Source organism: Paramisgurnus dabryanus, chromosome 11 (genome assembly GCF_030506205.2).
Source record: "Paramisgurnus dabryanus chromosome 11, PD_genome_1.1, whole genome shotgun sequence".
Taxonomy (NCBI): domain Eukaryota; kingdom Metazoa; phylum Chordata; class Actinopteri; order Cypriniformes; family Cobitidae; genus Paramisgurnus; species Paramisgurnus dabryanus.
Window position 1 is genome coordinate 36,694,930 of NC_133347.1, and position 17,443 is coordinate 36,712,372.

The 17,443-nt window shown below is 39.2% G+C and overlaps 1 protein-coding gene across 2 annotated transcripts in view; it reads left to right on the top strand.

Annotated features, from left to right (window-relative positions):
* LOC135718108 (uncharacterized) overlaps positions 1-17,443 on the top strand; it is a 65,350-nt gene that overhangs the window by 39,271 nt on the left and 8,636 nt on the right. Inside the window, exon 2 of one of the 2 annotated variants that reach the window (XM_065240390.2) lies at positions 12,204-17,098. The exons of the other annotated variant lie outside the window; for it this stretch is intronic. Within the exon in view, the coding sequence (XP_065096462.1) occupies positions 12,204-13,555 (1,352 nt within the window). The 3' untranslated portion in view covers positions 13,556-17,098. Of the gene's footprint in view, positions 1-12,203; positions 17,099-17,443 lie in introns of those variants that run through there. 2 annotated transcript variants of the gene reach the window in all.

Genomic DNA, 17,443 nt, shown 5'->3' on the forward strand with positions numbered 1-17,443 from the left:
AAGTAGGGAGTATGCGAGCGGTGAATGCTTGAAATGGCCAACTATTTTTCTTCCAGTCGCAACTATGTCCGTTACACTGCGCTGTGAGAGCAAACCTTCATGTACGGCCAGCTGCAGAGTGTGGGCCGTACAAGGCAGGTTAGGTAGGTCAGCATCCTTCATTGCTTTACACATGTTTGCGGCATTATCACGCACAATTACATGCACTTTGCTTTTGGAAATGTTCCAGGTTTTAAGCATTACTTCAAAAGCCATGACAAGCGCAGATGCTGTATGTGAACCAGAAAATTTGTGATATTGGGCTCACATCAGCGCTCCATATATCGGTGGTAAAACTAATGTATCTGACCTCAGCATTACATAGACTGTGAACATGAGCTGACACAGCATTGTAGATTTCGGGTAGAGCCACATCCGAAAAGTATCTTCTGCTGGGCAGCGTGTATCGTGGATCCATGTGCGCCATTAGATGGCGGAAACCTTGGTGTTCTACAACAGAAAACGGCTGGACGTCCAGTACAATAAATTCCATTACTTTCTTTGTAATGGCTTGCGCCTTTGGGCTATCCCGGCTGTAACTCTGGTTTTGAAGAATGACGGATTTCACTGATGGTTGAGTTAGGGAAGGTCTTGCCTGTTTTGCGTGATCGATAGACTTTAGATATTCATTGTGTTCTTTCAGGTGATGAATTTTTAAATGTCTGATCAAGTTTGATGTACCGAATGTCTTTACCGTTGTTCCTCCTTGATTAACCTGTCCTTTGCATACATTACAAATTGCAATCTTCACGTTGTGCTCGCAGATTTCTAAAAGCTTCCACACAAAAGACATGTTCGAGAAATATTAAAAAAGTAGTCTGTCTGTGAACGCGGGCGCACTTTCGAAAAAATCGGACGAAAATATTCAAAAATCCAGCCGTTTGCTGAACGCGCATTATAAGCAAATGTAAGTCTGTGAACGCGGGCGCACTTTCGTAAAAATCGGACAAGAAATAAAAAAAAAACGTCTGTTTGCCGATCGCGCAAAAAACGTCCGATTCCGAACTCTGGCCGCTCAACCGGTGCATCCCTATTTTTTTCAACCCGTTGCTCATGTGCAACCTGCAAATTTGGATTTCTCTCTGCCTTTACAAAGATATGTGTATTTTCTATGAGGCCGCGCTCCAGTCCTAACATGCAGCGTCACACATCTTCACCGTTAAAAACAGTGTATAAAACATATACTCTATTTCTATCACAGACATTGCATCTTCATCCTGAAATTTAGTTAGTTGGTTAGTTAGTTAGTTAGTTTGTCATTTCTATATGTTACATAGAAGCAAAATTGTGTTTTACACGTCAAAAGCTTACAGTTCATTATGCATTATAAAACCATAAATATTTTAGTAAAATTTATTTGGAGATACTAAAACATAAATACTCTAATAAAAATTATTCAAAACATTCTTAAGTATATTAAAAAATAAACAAGAACTCCAATAAAGTCACAAACTCTAATTTAGCAGCCCGACTGCTATAGGAAGAAAGCTGTTTCACAGCAGAGTTGTTCTTGTTTTTATCTGACTGCATTATTGTAAACAATCCATAAAAGGGATGTGTGCAGTCTTTCAGGATACCACCAGCCATCAAAACCTTTGTAAGGATTGACTGGCTTCCTGTGGCCACACTCTGATTTCCTTTACTGTGGACTGCTATCTTCTTACTCGCAGCCTGTATGCAGGCAGGCCTAAGTAGTAAAATTAACTGCTCAGAGCTGCCAATGTGAGGTAAGAGGGCTGCAATGTACAGTATGCTTTTGTGATGGTAGTGTAAAGATGGTCCAGTATATTTTCACCTCTTGTTGCACATGAAACGTGTTGATGGAAATAAGGTAGAAAAGACTTGATCCCCAGCAATGATGCAAAGTCTGTAATTGACTGACAAGTTTATAAAGTTCTCCCATTTTTGACAGTTTAAACTTTTATTTTATTTTAAAGCATCTCTCTTACATCTTAAAGCTACAGTAACCTATTCTATCTCTCAATAATACTAAAGAGAAAATCACTCTCTGCTCTTAATATGACTGTTCCGATAGGATATTTATATCGGGTATTGGCTTCGGTGTGTAATACATTTCTGGATCGGGTATCGGTGATGCGGGATCGGCTATATTCGATCTGTAATTTCTATGCGTCCCATCAAAATCACACACACTCAGCCGTGCAGAAACTCAAAAGCATGCACACAGTTGTGCCAAATTTAAATCCCTTTTTAATTATCTGGGCACTAGGAGTGGCACTGTTCATTAAAAAAAATCTGAATCGTTCAGTTCGCTTGTCTCGGTTCGGAGCGTGTGTGCGTCGCACGGTTCGACGGTTCAAGGCATGCGCAATGTAGCCTTGTGGCCTGTATGTGACCTCAGATAGCGTGTTTCCATTTCGCGCAAAAGAAGAGGTGATTGGTGTGGAGAGTGAGGGCTGCAGGTCATGTTACATGCAGAAATGGTAAGTGGGAAGGAAGTCTGCCCGGAGTTGAAGGATGCGCCAGTGTCGTATAAGTTTGGTGTGTGGAAACATTTTTTATTTCATGTTACCTATGATGACAGTAGAAAAAACAATAGATAGAACTGCAGTCTACGGGTTGAATGTGTTCGAACAGCCACAGGAGACCGCCTTCTCGCCGACCATTTATCTTATCTGAGGTACTGAACACAATGTTTTACGTCTTTTTTTACTTCTGCCTCAAACACACGGTGAAAAGCGCTATTTTAGCCTTTCATTGATAAAACTAAAGTGGCTGATTTCTGCGTAGTTTCATTTTGCTAGCGTGTGAAAGTTGCGCGATCTAATTTCATAAATTGCCCCTCAAAGTAATCAGGACAGAAGTGGTCAAAAGTGGACAGAAGAGACGGATTTAAATATTACAGGTGTAAGCGTTATGTTTCAGGGAACTACACTGCGACCAAAATGGTCGCATATGCGACCTTTTGAACTGCCGTTGCGACACTAATTTTTAATAGGTCGCAAATGTGCTACCTAATGTTTTAGACAATATGCTATGATTTACTATGAGCATTTATTAAAACAGAAATGTGGATTTTAAGAATACGTTTTATAACGTGCTCTGAGCCATCAACACGTTGGCTTCATTTTGCGTGAAAGCACATCGTGTCTCTTCCTATGAGTGTGCGTTCGGGTGCGTTCTGTTTCTCAATTAATTGGGTGGGACGCGAAGCAAGCTTAGTGTCTTCCATGTTTCTGAACTTGAGCAGAGGTCTTTCTTCACTGAGGACGCGGGACCCGTATGGTTCCGGGTTTATATTTTAAATGGTCTGTCGGGTCCGGTTAGGTCCTAGTTTAATTACTTTGGGTCTGATTAATGTTGTGTTTATAACCCAAGTCGATCGGAAAACAGCCAGGAGCGCTACCGCGCTAAAGCTCGAGTGCAGTTTCAGCGTCCCTCCGGTTTCTATGGCAATGGTTCTTGTTACGACCACGCGCTGCATTTTCTTTCTCACTTTTTAACAATCTTATTATTAATAAACCATATCTTTTCTAAAACCATATCCATATTTAAAACGTTTGCACAGAGATTGTAGCAAAAAAGCAGTGCTAATGTCAAGCCCATTGCACTGAACGAGCAAAGCAATGTAAAGCCGGGAAATCAAGTAGACTTTTAAATCTGAAATAATGAGTGGATTAAGCTTTTTAAATCGGCAAGAGAGAAATAGAAAGATAGGCACTTTTACTGCTTCTGCTCTATCTAATAGAAATTATTACCATTATAACATCAGTCATAACATCAGTCACATTTATAATCTATAGACCTGCACCGTCTATTAATATACTATACATAGTATTGTATTATATTGAGTTTGATAAAAGGTGTCTAATGCTTCATATATCAGTGCAAAAACAGTAAGTGTTTGACAAACAGTGTCAGCTTTGTTAATGGCAAAGAAAGTTGGGGGTGGTTAGATTAATGAAATATAATGTGAAATTAATATTAATTTTCAATAAATCAAAGTATTGTGTTGTGTCACACATTATTAGTTCTTCGTCACATGTATAGTAGACCATTATTTGTCAGTGGGTAATGATTGCCCTTTTCACCGGCTACCACCACAAGTAAATTTCAGATCTGTGGGAAACACTGCAACGTTTAAGAAAACAAGAAGGCTCGTTCTTGTGTACAGAATTACCCGGCGCAACTCTTATCATCCAATGATTTATCTAAATTTATCTCTGACCTTAATTTGAACGATATATATAGATCTTTTCACCCCACAAAGAAACAATACACATTTTACTCGGCCAGGCATAAAAGTTATTCTAGATTGGATTACTTATTGCTGTCTAATGTTTCATGCTGCAAAATACACAGTGTAGATATAATAGCATGTTCCTTATCAGATCACAATATGGTATCATCTAAAATCTCTATTATGGCTACATCTACTAGAGCATCACGTTGGCGTTTTAATATCACACTATTACAAAACAACGACTTCTGTACAAAGCTCAAGGAAGAGTTGAATTGGTTTATACAACTAAATACTGGTAGTGTTGCCGATCCACGTTTTCTCTGGGATTCCATTAAGGGCCATATACGTTCTGTCTCTATTGGTTTTGCATCCAAATTAAATAAATCCAGATTGGAAGAAATAAACATCCTGGAGGAAAAATTGAATAGATTAGAGTCTCAACAGCAATCATTATATTCAGAGAATGCTCAGAAAGAAATTAATGCTATGCGTTCAGATCTAAACTCGCTATTAAGACACAGAGCTGAATTTTTAATGCATAAAGTCAGAAGAACATACTATTTTAACAGTGCTAAACCCAGCCACCTCCTAGCCCTCAGATTAAAAAATGATGAAAAATATTCTAATATTACAGCAATTCAATCTTCTCAGGGCTTGACAAGTGAACCCAAAGTTATAAATACAGAATTTAAACACTTTTATCAGAATTTATATAGGTCGGACGTGGTCTTTAGTGAGACTTTATATGATAGCTTTACTAAAGACCTGACACTAACATGTCTTTCTGAGGCAGAGGCCACCTCCTTAAATACTGCAATTACATTGGAAGAACTGAGGGATGCACTCATGCTCATGAAAAAGGGTAAAGCTCCTGGGTGGGACGGCATCCCCCCTGAGCTATATCTCGCCTTCTGGGATCAGTTAGGGCAGCCCTTGTTAGATATGATTCATTATTCGGTACGGGTGGGATCATTCAATAATAGTGTTAATATGGCCATTATCACTGTACTACCTAAACCTAACAAAGACCTGACTCAATGTGGAAATTATAGGCCCTTATCACTTTTAAACAGTGATGTAAAATTGTATGCTAAAGTTTTGGCCTCTCGTTTAGAGATATTTATGACTAAATTAGTGCATAACGACCAGACTGGTTTCATAAAATCTCGCCTCGCAACTGACAATGTCCGCCGACTGCTACATATTATTCAGGCGGCTACAGGAATAGATATATCATGCGCTACTTTATCCTTAGATGCGGAGAAAGCCTTTGATAGGCTTGAGTGGCAGTATCTCTGGTTAGCACTGAATCGTTTTGGTTTAGGCAATGATTACATTAATATGATTAAAGTTTTATATTCAAACCCATCAGCTATTGTTATGACATGTGGCATTATGTCTTTGAAGTTTCCTATTCTACGTGGTACTCGTCAAGGATGCCCACTCTCACCACTTTTGTTTGCCCTCTCCCTTGAACCCCTTGCACAGAAAATCCGCCAACATTCTCTGATCAGCCCTATTACTTTTAACAACAGCTCCCATAGGATCTCACTGTATGCTGATGATATCCTACTATATTTTAGTGACACAACTAAGTCTATTCAACACATTTTGTCAACTTTTAATACATTCAGCCAGTTTTCTGGATACAAGATTAATTGGAATAAGTCTGCCTTGATGCATCTGAACAACTCTTCTTTAAATTCTGTTCTTCCCTCATTTATACCAATTGTTAGTAGTTTCAGATACTTGGGTATAGATATCTTCCCCTCCCTGCACACAACGGCACTGAAAAATTTCCAGGGTATATATAACAGAGTAGAAATGGACTTAACTCGTTGGTCAAATTTACCTATATCGTTACAAGCCCGGGTTGCTGTTATTAAAATGGATATTTTACCTCGCATAAATTTTTACTCCTCCATGATACCTTTACCTCCACCATTAGATTATTGGTCTAAACTACAGAGAGTTGTATCTAAGTTCATATGGAACGGCAAGTCCCCTAGAATAAAGTATCAAACTCTACAGCGTTGCAAAGAAGCAGGAGGTCTGGGACTACCAGATTTTAGGCTCTATCATTGGGCATTTATTTTACGACCTCTAACAGTATGGCTAAATCCTGACTCAACAGTATCTTGGCTACCGATTGAGCTAAATTTGGCACTGCCCTATAGATTACAGGATTTGATATACTGTAATATTCCAATGAAGTCTGTTAAACGGCGCCTTGGACCAATAATAGCATATCTTATCTACATATGGCGGACCGCCTCAAAAATTTCTAAGAACGATCTCAAATGGCATTCCAATTCCCCGTTATTTCATAATCATAGACTTCTCTCTGACAGTAAACCTTTTGTTTTTCCTCAGTGGAGTACCAGAGGGATTAATGTTTTGGCTGATGTTTGGGGGGACAATGGTTTGCGATCGTTTAATGACCTCCGTGCAGAATATAACCTACCAGGCAACTCATTTTTTTTCTATTTACGTTTGAGATCTGCCATGCGTGCATATGGGGTCCCATGGGGCTCTAATATTCCTTGCCTTACTTTACACAGGTTGTTGACCTCACTTGAGGGTACAAGGGGTATGGTCTCTTCCCTATACCTGTTATTTTTAGAATCCACTTACAAAAATCTGCCAATCAAAAACATTTGGAATAGAGATACTAAGGAGTTGGACTCTGGAGGGAGTAACGACATATGCTGGGACACAATATGGTCTAATCTTAAATATGTCTCCAGAAACCCTAATCACCAACTGATTCATTTCAAAATGATTCACAGAATGTATTATACCCCTAGAAAGTGTTTCTTAATGAAAACCTCCACCTCTCCAATATGCAACTTTTGCTCCACTGGAGAACTTGGCACATTTATGCACATGTTTTGGGACTGCAATAAAGTTAACACTTTTTGGAAACAAGTAATCATTACCCTGAAGGACATTCTGAAGGTAGTAATACCATGCTGCCCCAGACTTTTGCTGCTGAATGATGACTCTTCTTACAACTTCTCGCTAACCCAGAAAAAAATGCTCTTCTGTGGTCTTACGGCTGCCAAGAAAATGCTCGCTTTACATTGGAAACCCCCACATTCTTTAAATTGGACCCATTGGATGCAATCCTTCTTGGATATTGCCAATATGGAACTTTCAGTGGCAAGACTACATGGTGCTTCTCAAAAGACAATTTCAGCCTGGTTAGAAGTTATTTTAAAAATTAAAGAGCAGCTGTAAAACTTTAACCTTGTCCTGATGGTCTAGGACTGCTCAATTTCTTTCTTTATGCATGCAGTTGTATATGCCTTTTATCTTGCACTACCTAGAAATTATTTTACATATAAATATATATATTATATATACTGTATATTGTTTTATTTAACCACTGAGAGATGGGGTGGGTTTGGTCGCCTGGGAATATGGGAGGGCAATTTGGGAAAGGAAAATGGGAAAATTGTTCAGAGTATTATCTGTATTTTGGCAATCCTTTTGTACGGTGAAACTCTCTAACAATAAAAACTTTGATCAAAAAAAAAAAAGAAAACAAGAAGGCATGTGGTTTAAAAGATGGCAAGTAAAATAAAAAGCATATCTGTATGCAATACAGTTTCATTATTGTTCATTATTATCCAGAGCGCCTTAATATAACTTGAAAAAAATATGTGTGACCAAATAACAATTTTGCGCCAGTAACTGAAAAAGTTGGTAGCGTAAGAGCCACTAGTGGAAAAGGTTAGTGTAGTTCCCTGTGTTTCTCTCTCGTCCACATAAACTCTCTGCAGTATTTAAGCAGCCTCTCAGTGATCAATCTTACACTGCTACACTGAAGTTGGCAGTTTGATAAATGCAAGTTATCTTTGTGTGCTAAAAAGGCACATAAGTTCATGTAGATGACAATACACAGTCAATTTTGTTTTGCCAATTAAATGTAAAGCATGTTGAAATCATCAATGTCTTCCCTCTTGCTGCATCAAAATTTCACCTGGCTTTCCTCAGATGGTCCCAATAATGTGCGTAAAGTCAAATTCAGTTTGTGCATGACTACATGATATAACTTTTTTAATACTGTATCCTAAATTATGGATAACTAATAAGATAATACATTTCTGAAGTGTTCAAAATTAAAAGAAAAAATAACAACAAGAACCGTACAGAACCGAGAACTGTGACCACAAAACCGTGATACAAACCGAACCGAGGGTTTTGTGAACCGTGCCATCCCTACTGGACACACAAAACTTCACCGTTTGTCTCTGCAAATATTCTTGTTAACACAATTGTTTAGGTCTTAGCTTTATACAAACTATACATTTTTATCAGTTCTTGTGTTCCCTGAGTTCGAACCCATGACCTTTTGCGCTGCAAACACAATGCTCTACCACTGAGCTGTACAGGAACATATTATGCCATCTGTAGCTGGAATCAGCTTCCAGAAGAGATCAGGGGTCCATTCTTTGTATGTCGCTTAATATGGCCATTCCCAAACTGTGGTCCGTGGACCACTAGTGGTCCGTGAGGGTACTGCAGGTGGTCCGTGTAAAGGCAAAATACGAATATATATATTTTGAGAATATTCTGTGCTGTGCTTGAACGAGTTCATTTAACAAAAGTTGAACGTGATCTGAACGTACTGTATTACTGCCTGATGAATGTTACTCTAAACTCGTTGATTCTAGTGCCTGTGAACAGCACGTTTTCTGTTTAACGTCGTTCAATAGGGTGCCAGATTTCTATATTCTTCCAGGCGAAAACCCAACTAAAACACACTGTAAACAGGCCTTAATGTGAAGCGGAAAAAACACCCAATCTGGCAACACCGCCACCAGTGTTCACCAGTCACGCTGCATGCGTAATCAAAACAACACAGACGCTGCTGATATTCCTGCCGCGCCACTCATTAAATAACATCATATTTGTCTTAAATTGTTAACGATTAACATAAGCTGCTAACGCATATTCTGGATCTTGAAATAGACTCTGACTAAGCTCACGCTATTTAACGTGCACGTGCGGTGTGCGATACCTGCGAGTTGTCATACACGCTTCTCGCCCGGGGTGCGACCCCCACCCGGCTAGCCTTTCAAGGTATGTGCAAGCAAATACAAAAATTAAAAGACAGTCAATGCTTATGTAAACCTTGGTTGGATAAGGATTTAAAGTTGGATATTAAGATTAAATCTGACGCATTTAGCTTCAGTGTTAAAACTGATGAAATAATTGCTGTCTGTGGTTCTATATGGGCTAATGGCAATCTTTTTTTTTATAATATGGGAAAAAAGAACTATAAATTAGTTCATTTTTGGAACTGTGAACTAGTTCAAAATTTTGAAATATGAACTGAACTAGTTCATTTTAAAATTTGTAAACTGTGAACTGAAGTAGTTCATGTAGAAAGTGAACTTTCCCAACACTGAGAATATGTATATAAATAATATTGATATAAGAATATTGATATACATTTTTAATTAAATTGTCAAGTTATTGTGTGATTACTAAAATAGGCCAGTGGTGCTCGGCCGTGACATTCAAGTTCAGTGCCATACAAAATGGATTGCTGTATGAATATGTGGCAGCTGTTATGTGCAGTAAACTTTCTTTTAAGAAACCTGTTGTACTGATGTGATGACCAGTTATAGTTTTAGTGCTAGTAAGACTATTTAGATGTGCAGATTAATTCAGGACTTTGTGTAGACATATTTTATAATGAGTATTATGAGGTGGTCCGCGAAAATTCTTGATTACAAATAGTGGTCCACACACACAAAAAGTTTGAAAACCCCTGCCTTAATACATCCGAGATCAAATGACACATCCGAGATGTTCAGATCTCGCTAATTATGATCTCGCTTATCCGGTTTTTTGAACACTCCTGCTGTTGATGATTAGTATTGCAGGATTGAATTATCTGAGATCATTGCGTGTGGGTGCACTGCATGAAAAGGCAATTTAAAAATTTTAACCCCTGCAGTGCGAGAGCTATTGATGGAAGATTATTGTGAACTTTTTATAATGTTGCATTTGTTAAAGGAATAGTCTACTCATTTTCAATATTAAAATATGTTATTACCTTAACTAAGAATTGTTGATACATCATCTGTGTGCGTGCACGTAAGCGCTGGAGCGCACTGCGACACTTCGATAGTATTTAGCTTAGCCCCATTCATTCAATGGTACCATTTAGAGATAAAGTTAGACGTGACCAAACACATCAACGTTTTTCCTATTTAAGACGAGTAGTTATACGAGCAAGTTTGGTGGTACAAAATAAAATGTAGCTCTATATTTTATGGTGTAATAGCACTTTTGGGAGTACTTCGACTCGCCTGAAAAGTCCGTTCCCCTTCTCCCTCTCATAATGGGAGAGGGAGGGTGTTACTGCGCCGAGTCAAAGTACTCCCAAAAGTGCTATTACGCCATACAATATAGTTCCTCTTTTAAATCCGCTTAGAAAAGCGCTACGTTTTATTTTGTACCACCAAAATTGCTCGTATAACTACTCGAAAACTAAAGGAAAAACGTTGATGTGTTTGGTCACTTCTAACTTTATCTCTGAATGGTACCATTGAATCAAAGTGAAGTGTCGCAGCGCGCTCCAGCGCTTACGTGCACGCACACAGATGATAGAGGGACGTATCAACAATTATTAGTTAAGGTAATAACATATTTTAATATTGAAAATGAGTAGACTATTCCTTTAACCCAGCTAAAGGTATATTTTTGTACTAAATGAGCACTGTGTTGCTTCACACTGACAGTCTTTAATCATATTTTCATTGTGTCTTTGCTGCATCTGTGTTGCTGGGGAACTGCTCTCTGTTGCAGCCACACTTGATTCTGAGGAACTACTTTGTTTGGCGGAAGAGTAATATTTGTACTAATGTAATTACAACTTATTTGTTTTACTTGATGAAATCCTGCTAACTTTAGGCATTTGAAGTAGCCGTTTTATAAAAGCAATAAGCCCCACAAAGCAGTGGGGTTACAGTGCATTTTATAACAGCTAAGAGGGTTTTAGGCACTCCGCTTCGCTTCATGCCTAACAACGCCCCTTAGCTGTTATAAAATGCACTGGTAATACACTGGGCTTATTGCTTTAATAGACACTGTGTATAACTCCGCCTTACATGGGCACCCTGCAACAGTCGCATGAAAGTCCATGACATACAAAAAAAATCTTGATGATAATGAAACTTTTATTTTGACATGTTGTTCACCTTGCTTTCCAAGTTGTTGATACACCTTTTGCTGTAATTCTATCCAAGAAAGGCACTTTCCCCGTCATCACTTCAGCTTAGACCTGCGGTGTACTTTCAGCAAAGATGCTTATATTATAGAGATGGCAAACTTGCATTAGAAAACACGCAACAGTCAACTTGGCTAGCATGTAGCGCCTCAACCAGTCATAATGATCAGTGATATATGTTGCAGCATTCAGAGTGTAACGACAGTCAGTTACAGTTTACTTTTTACAAATTCTTGACAGAATTTAAGATTACATTTTAAACTGTTTATTAAAAAACGGTTTCTGGTCTCCTTCCCTGTGAATAGCAGCGTTAGCAGCGTTGCTATGCTAATCTTGCAGGCTTCCCTGAAGAGGGTCTTTACTTTCAGTATCCTAACTGTTTTTGCATTTTCTGTATCGGACCCTATCAGATCCAATGCGGATGCAATTTCATTGCGTTGGCAGCCAGCCTCGTCTCGCATGACATTAAAAAGCCCAGGTGTGTGTTTGGCATCGAGCATCATTGTGATCATGGGTGGTTTAACTTTATTTTTTTTTGTCCGGGTGTATGTGTTTATTTGTCACGATCCTCAAAATAGAGTTAGACTTACTCTTACACGTGCAGCGTTTCTTCTGAGTTGCATAAATGGAAAGAGCGGAAAGTTGGAAACTCGTCATTGGCAGGGAAGCGTTTTCTCATAATTGACGAGTTAATTTTTACTATGTTTCTTTCAGATGAGAAGAGTGAATCATGTTCTAATGGAGAAACCTTTTCAACATCAGAAGAGCGACTGACAGAACAAATTCTTTCTTGCATCGCCTGTGGAAAGACATTCAGATCACAGAGACAATTAGAGAGACATGAGAGAAAACACACAGAACAGAAAGTCTTCACCTGCACCAGATCTGAGATCAGCTTTACCACCTTACAAGAGAAGAAACTTCAATTAAAACAGCACACAGAGAAGAAGAAAAAGAAGAAGATAAAAAAGAAGCAGCAGTTTCATTGTCAGCAGTGTGGGAAAGTTTGTGTCTCTTCTTCTTGTCTAAAAGTTCACATGAGGACACACAGTGGTGAAAAACCTTTCTACTGCAGTGAATGTGGCAAATGTTTTAGCACCACAGGAAATCTTGATTCTCACAAGAGCATTCACACTGGAGAAAAACCATACAAGTGTCCTCACTGTGAGAAGAGATTCAGACAAAAGGACCTCATGAGGAGACACATGCTTGTACACATCAATGAGAGATCGTATCAGTGCAGTCAATGTGACAAATGTTTCAGAACCAAAGGTAATTTTGTTGTTCATCGGAGAGTTCACACTGGAGAGAAACCTTACCACTGTAATGTTTGTGAAAAGAATTTCAGTGGACATGGCAGTTTAGTGTCACACCAGAGAACTCATACAGGAGAAAAATCGTACAAATGCTCTCAATGTGAGAAGACTTTTTCTTGGTTATATTCCTTAACAATCCATCAGAGAGTTCACACTGGAGAGAAACCTTACGTTTGCTCTCAATGTGGAAGGAGCTTCACTAATTCATCTCATTTAAAAGCTCATCAGAGAATTCACACCGGAGAAAAACCTTACCACTGCTTGATCTGTGGGAAGAGCTTCTCTAGTTCAAGTACTTTGACTCTACATCAGAGAGTGCACACTGGAGAGAAACCACATCACTGTAGTGTTTGTCGGAAGAGTTTCAGTCAACATGAACATTTAGTAAAACACCAGAGAACTCATACAGGTGAAAAACCTTACAAATGCCCTCAGTGTGAGAAGACGTTTGCTGAGTCATATTACTTAAAAACCCATGAGAGAATTCACACTGGAGAGAAACCTTACGTCTGCTCTCAATGTGGAAAGAGTTTTTCTACTTCATCTTATTTGAGAACCCATCAGAGAATTCACACTGGAGAAACCCCCTACCACTGCTCGATCTGTGGGAAGAGCTTCTCTAGTTCATCTAGTTTCAGAGTTCATCAGAGAGTTCACACTGGAGAGAAACCTCACCACTGTAATGTTTGTGGAAAAAGTTTCAGTCAACGTGGCAATTTAGTGACACACCAAAAAACTCATAAAGGTTAACTGGGGTTGACCGTGTAGTGCGCACCACAAACTCTTTATTTTTCAATCACTTCGCAAAGAGACTTAGATTACACTGCTGATTTTCAACATACAGATATGATTTATACATCATTTAAAACATTAAAGTATCAACTCCCAATAAAAACAGAATGTTGTGCTTTTCGCAAAATAAAGAAAATAAACATGATGCGCATTCTGTTCTCTCTCCCTCAGTGAAGTCCTTTCGGAAATGCGTCAGAAAAATTAACTAACTTAATGAATACTTTTCATATGAACAAAAGATAAATGTCTACATAATGCTTGGAATGTTTACTTTTAAATTATATAAGTGAAATCGTACCGTACTGTCTTTCGCCTGTTACCTCATTATCTAGAATGAGCTGAGATCACTACGCCCGACTCCATTGAAGTGAAAGAGCAGAGACGATCCATAAGCATAAATTAGCTCTCGCCCACAGTCCTGATCCAGTCTCTACATTCATTCCTGTGCTGAGTTGTTTCATACCGATCGCACATTACATCTAAATCAATATTTAGTCACGCCTGTGTATCCTCACTAAAAGTTCTCTCCATACGCAAGTGTTTTCTTTGTGCTTCCATCAGACAGTGTGACACGACGACCAAATGCACACACAAACACACAAGGCATCATATTTTACGTGCTTTTTGGTATTCTTATGAAATAAGCAACACAAGAAAGATCCTAAACCTGAGACTTCAACAAATGACGATGGAGAGCTTAGCATGGCAGCTATCGCTAAGTTACTAGAACAGAACAGACAGGCCCACTTTTCAAACTTTAAGGCTACTACATCTTTACTGGAGGCCAAGATTGACCTGATTCAATCAACTATTTTGGACCATTATGACAGGATTACATTGTTGGAAACCAATAGCAATGTAACAGATGAACGTCTACTTGCTCTGGAGAAGTTATGCTTGGGCCAGTCAGAAAGCAACTTTAAGCTACAGGCCACAGTCACCGATCTAGAATCGCGCAGCCGCCGGATCAACGTTAGATTAGTCTGTTTACCGGAGTCGATCGAAGGGCCTCGTCCCTCTTCTTTCTTTTCTCAGTTGCTGTCGGGTGTGTTTGGTGAGTTTTTTTTTCCAACTCCACCTGAAATCGACAGGGCCCATAGATCTCTTGCAGCCAAGCCAGAGGCAGGAGAGAAACCAAGGGCGGTAATCATCAGACTTCATAAATACCAACAGAAAGAGCTGATCTTACGCAAGGCCAGAACTAAGAGAGGCAATCTAAAATACCAGGGTTATCCGATCGCAATATTTTAAGATAACACGCCAGAGGTTGCAGCACAAAGAGCTACATTTCAACACGTCATGGCAGATCTCAGATCTTGGAATGAGGCCTTCACTGCTCTTTTCAGCGAGACTCTTCACAAGAACTCTTGATGGAAATAGGAAATCTTTCACGTCACTCACAGAGGCAGAGGACTTCTTATCGTTGATTCGCAGCGGTTCCTTCTCATAGAACGTAACATTATCTGCTACACTGACTGAAATGACGGCTTTGATATCCTAGTAGCGCTCATTGCAGTTTCTTTGCTAAATATTACAGTCCCCTCTACTAATGTATTATTTCCTGCCATTGCCTGGCTCTTTGTGACCGCTACACTGTCTGAGATGACAGTTTCGGTAGCCTTGACTTGTGTATTCTTTTATTATTACTGTCACACTGTTTTTCGTTTTATAAAGAGGCTTCACTGTGCGACATGGCACAGTTCCTATGCATATTATCACAGCCAGTCCACTTTGCATATGGACTATATGTTCTGCCTTTGTCTGGCTCTTTTCAGAAAATAATATGATTGCTATTTTGACTGAGATAAAGGTTTTGGTAGCCTTGGTTTGTGTGCGCTTAATTATTAATTTTTTTGTCTGTGGCACAGCTGAGGTTATGTCTATTTTTTTCAATGCCTGCGTGTCACCGTCTGCATGTAAAAAAGTGCATCTGTCTGATGGAGATAATTTTTTTTTTTTTGAGTCTATTTATCATTCTGGGGAGTTTAAATATATTGGAGGGGAGTTAAGGCCTAGCAATTTAAGTCATTTTCTATAGAGCATGTTACACTTGAAATGTGTTGCTCTGGGATTTTTCTTTAAAATTGGTGGGATTCTCATGTTTTTTTCTTTCTTTCCTCTTTTTCTCTCTTCTTGTAATGCAAAAATAATACTATATATATATATATATATATATGTGTGTGTGTGTGTGTGTGTGTGTGTGTGTGTGTGTGTGTGTGTGTGTGTGTGTGTGTACCTGGTAAATATCACGTTGTGGGGACCAATTGTCCCCACAAATATAGGAATACCAGTGTTTTTGTGACCTTGTGGGGACATTTTGATGTCCCCATGAGGAAACAAGCTTATACATCTAACAAGATGATGTTTATTGAAAATATAAGGTACAAGAAAGGTTTTTGTGATGGTTGGGGTTAGGGAATGGGGCAGGTAAGGGGAATAGAATGTACAGTTTGTATGGTATAAAATGCATTACGTCTATGGAATGTCCCCACAAAACATGGAAACCAGATATATATTTGAAGAGTTTGGTTCCAAAACGCAATAAACGCCATTTTTGAAAAAAAAGAGTTACTGCCAGAATTAGTATTATATCAGTATTTAAAAGTACATTCTTAATTTTACGCAAAATCCAATATCTGTCATCTTTTCTCCCTTTTTTCCCAAAACACAATAAATGCCACTCCTCCTTTTCTACAGAATGCAATAAATACACTCCACAAATTACAGTGCACCATTCCACACAATGTAAACAAACAATGGTGGCGCGTTGAGTACACGGAATCTTAGTTTTCCTCATCTACTTTGTACTTCGTGATCAACAAACAAACAAAAACAAAATAATACTTTAATGGCTTGGATAAACCTGTGATGGTTTTTTGTGACAGAAAAGAAACGGAAGCCATCAACATCTAACCCCGGATTTCCACCGACTGCGGAACGGCTGCGGATCCGCTGCGGAACGGCGGCGGAGTCAATCGGTTTCCATTCAAGTCAATGTGTGTATTTCCACTGACTGCGCTCCGAATCCGTCACAGCTCCGGCCATCCGCAGCCCTCCGGCACAAATACGCAGAGCTTCTATTTTTGACGGATGCCGGACAGCTCCGCAGGGCGGAGCAATGACTTTATCGCGTGATCATACCTGAATTCACGAGAACTCGTGTTTTTTTATTAAATCTTTGCAATACAAACATTACAAACACACACAAATAAAGTCATTAATACAGAAACAACAAATAATAGACAGGAACAGAGCCAGGGGGAGTTTCAAATAAATACATTAAAGATAGAGCATATATAAATGTTTTAGCAGCCTTCTTATTTTTTGAATTTTGGATGGATTTGATGTACTTCTCTGTCTACGCGAGATCTCGTGTTGTGATCTGGGCTGGTTTGTAAAAAAGTCATAATTCAACGGCATAATGGGCAGAGACAGAACTAGGTATCGCGCGATCATCACGTGAATTTGCGAGACCTCGTCACTTCAGCACGCAGCCGCTCTGCAACAAAAACAGAACTGGTGGGTATTGGCGGACGGCAGAGTGCTGAGACGTAACGCAGCGGAGCTGATCTGCAGCCGCTCCGCAGTCGGTGGAAATCCGGGGTAATAATTTACGCAAGAGGCACTCGGGAGACGATCGCTTGTTCTTTCAACAGCATCTAGCTTCACTCGTGCTTACACATTGACCCCAGTGGATCTTATGAAAAACTTTCCATAATTTTACTCAAAGTCAACTAGAATCACAGCTGATCGCTGTGAAAAATGTTAAGCGACGACGTCAAGTATAACCGCGCAGCAATGACAGTGTTCATAATATGACAAAGTAAGTGTTTTGATTAATGCCAT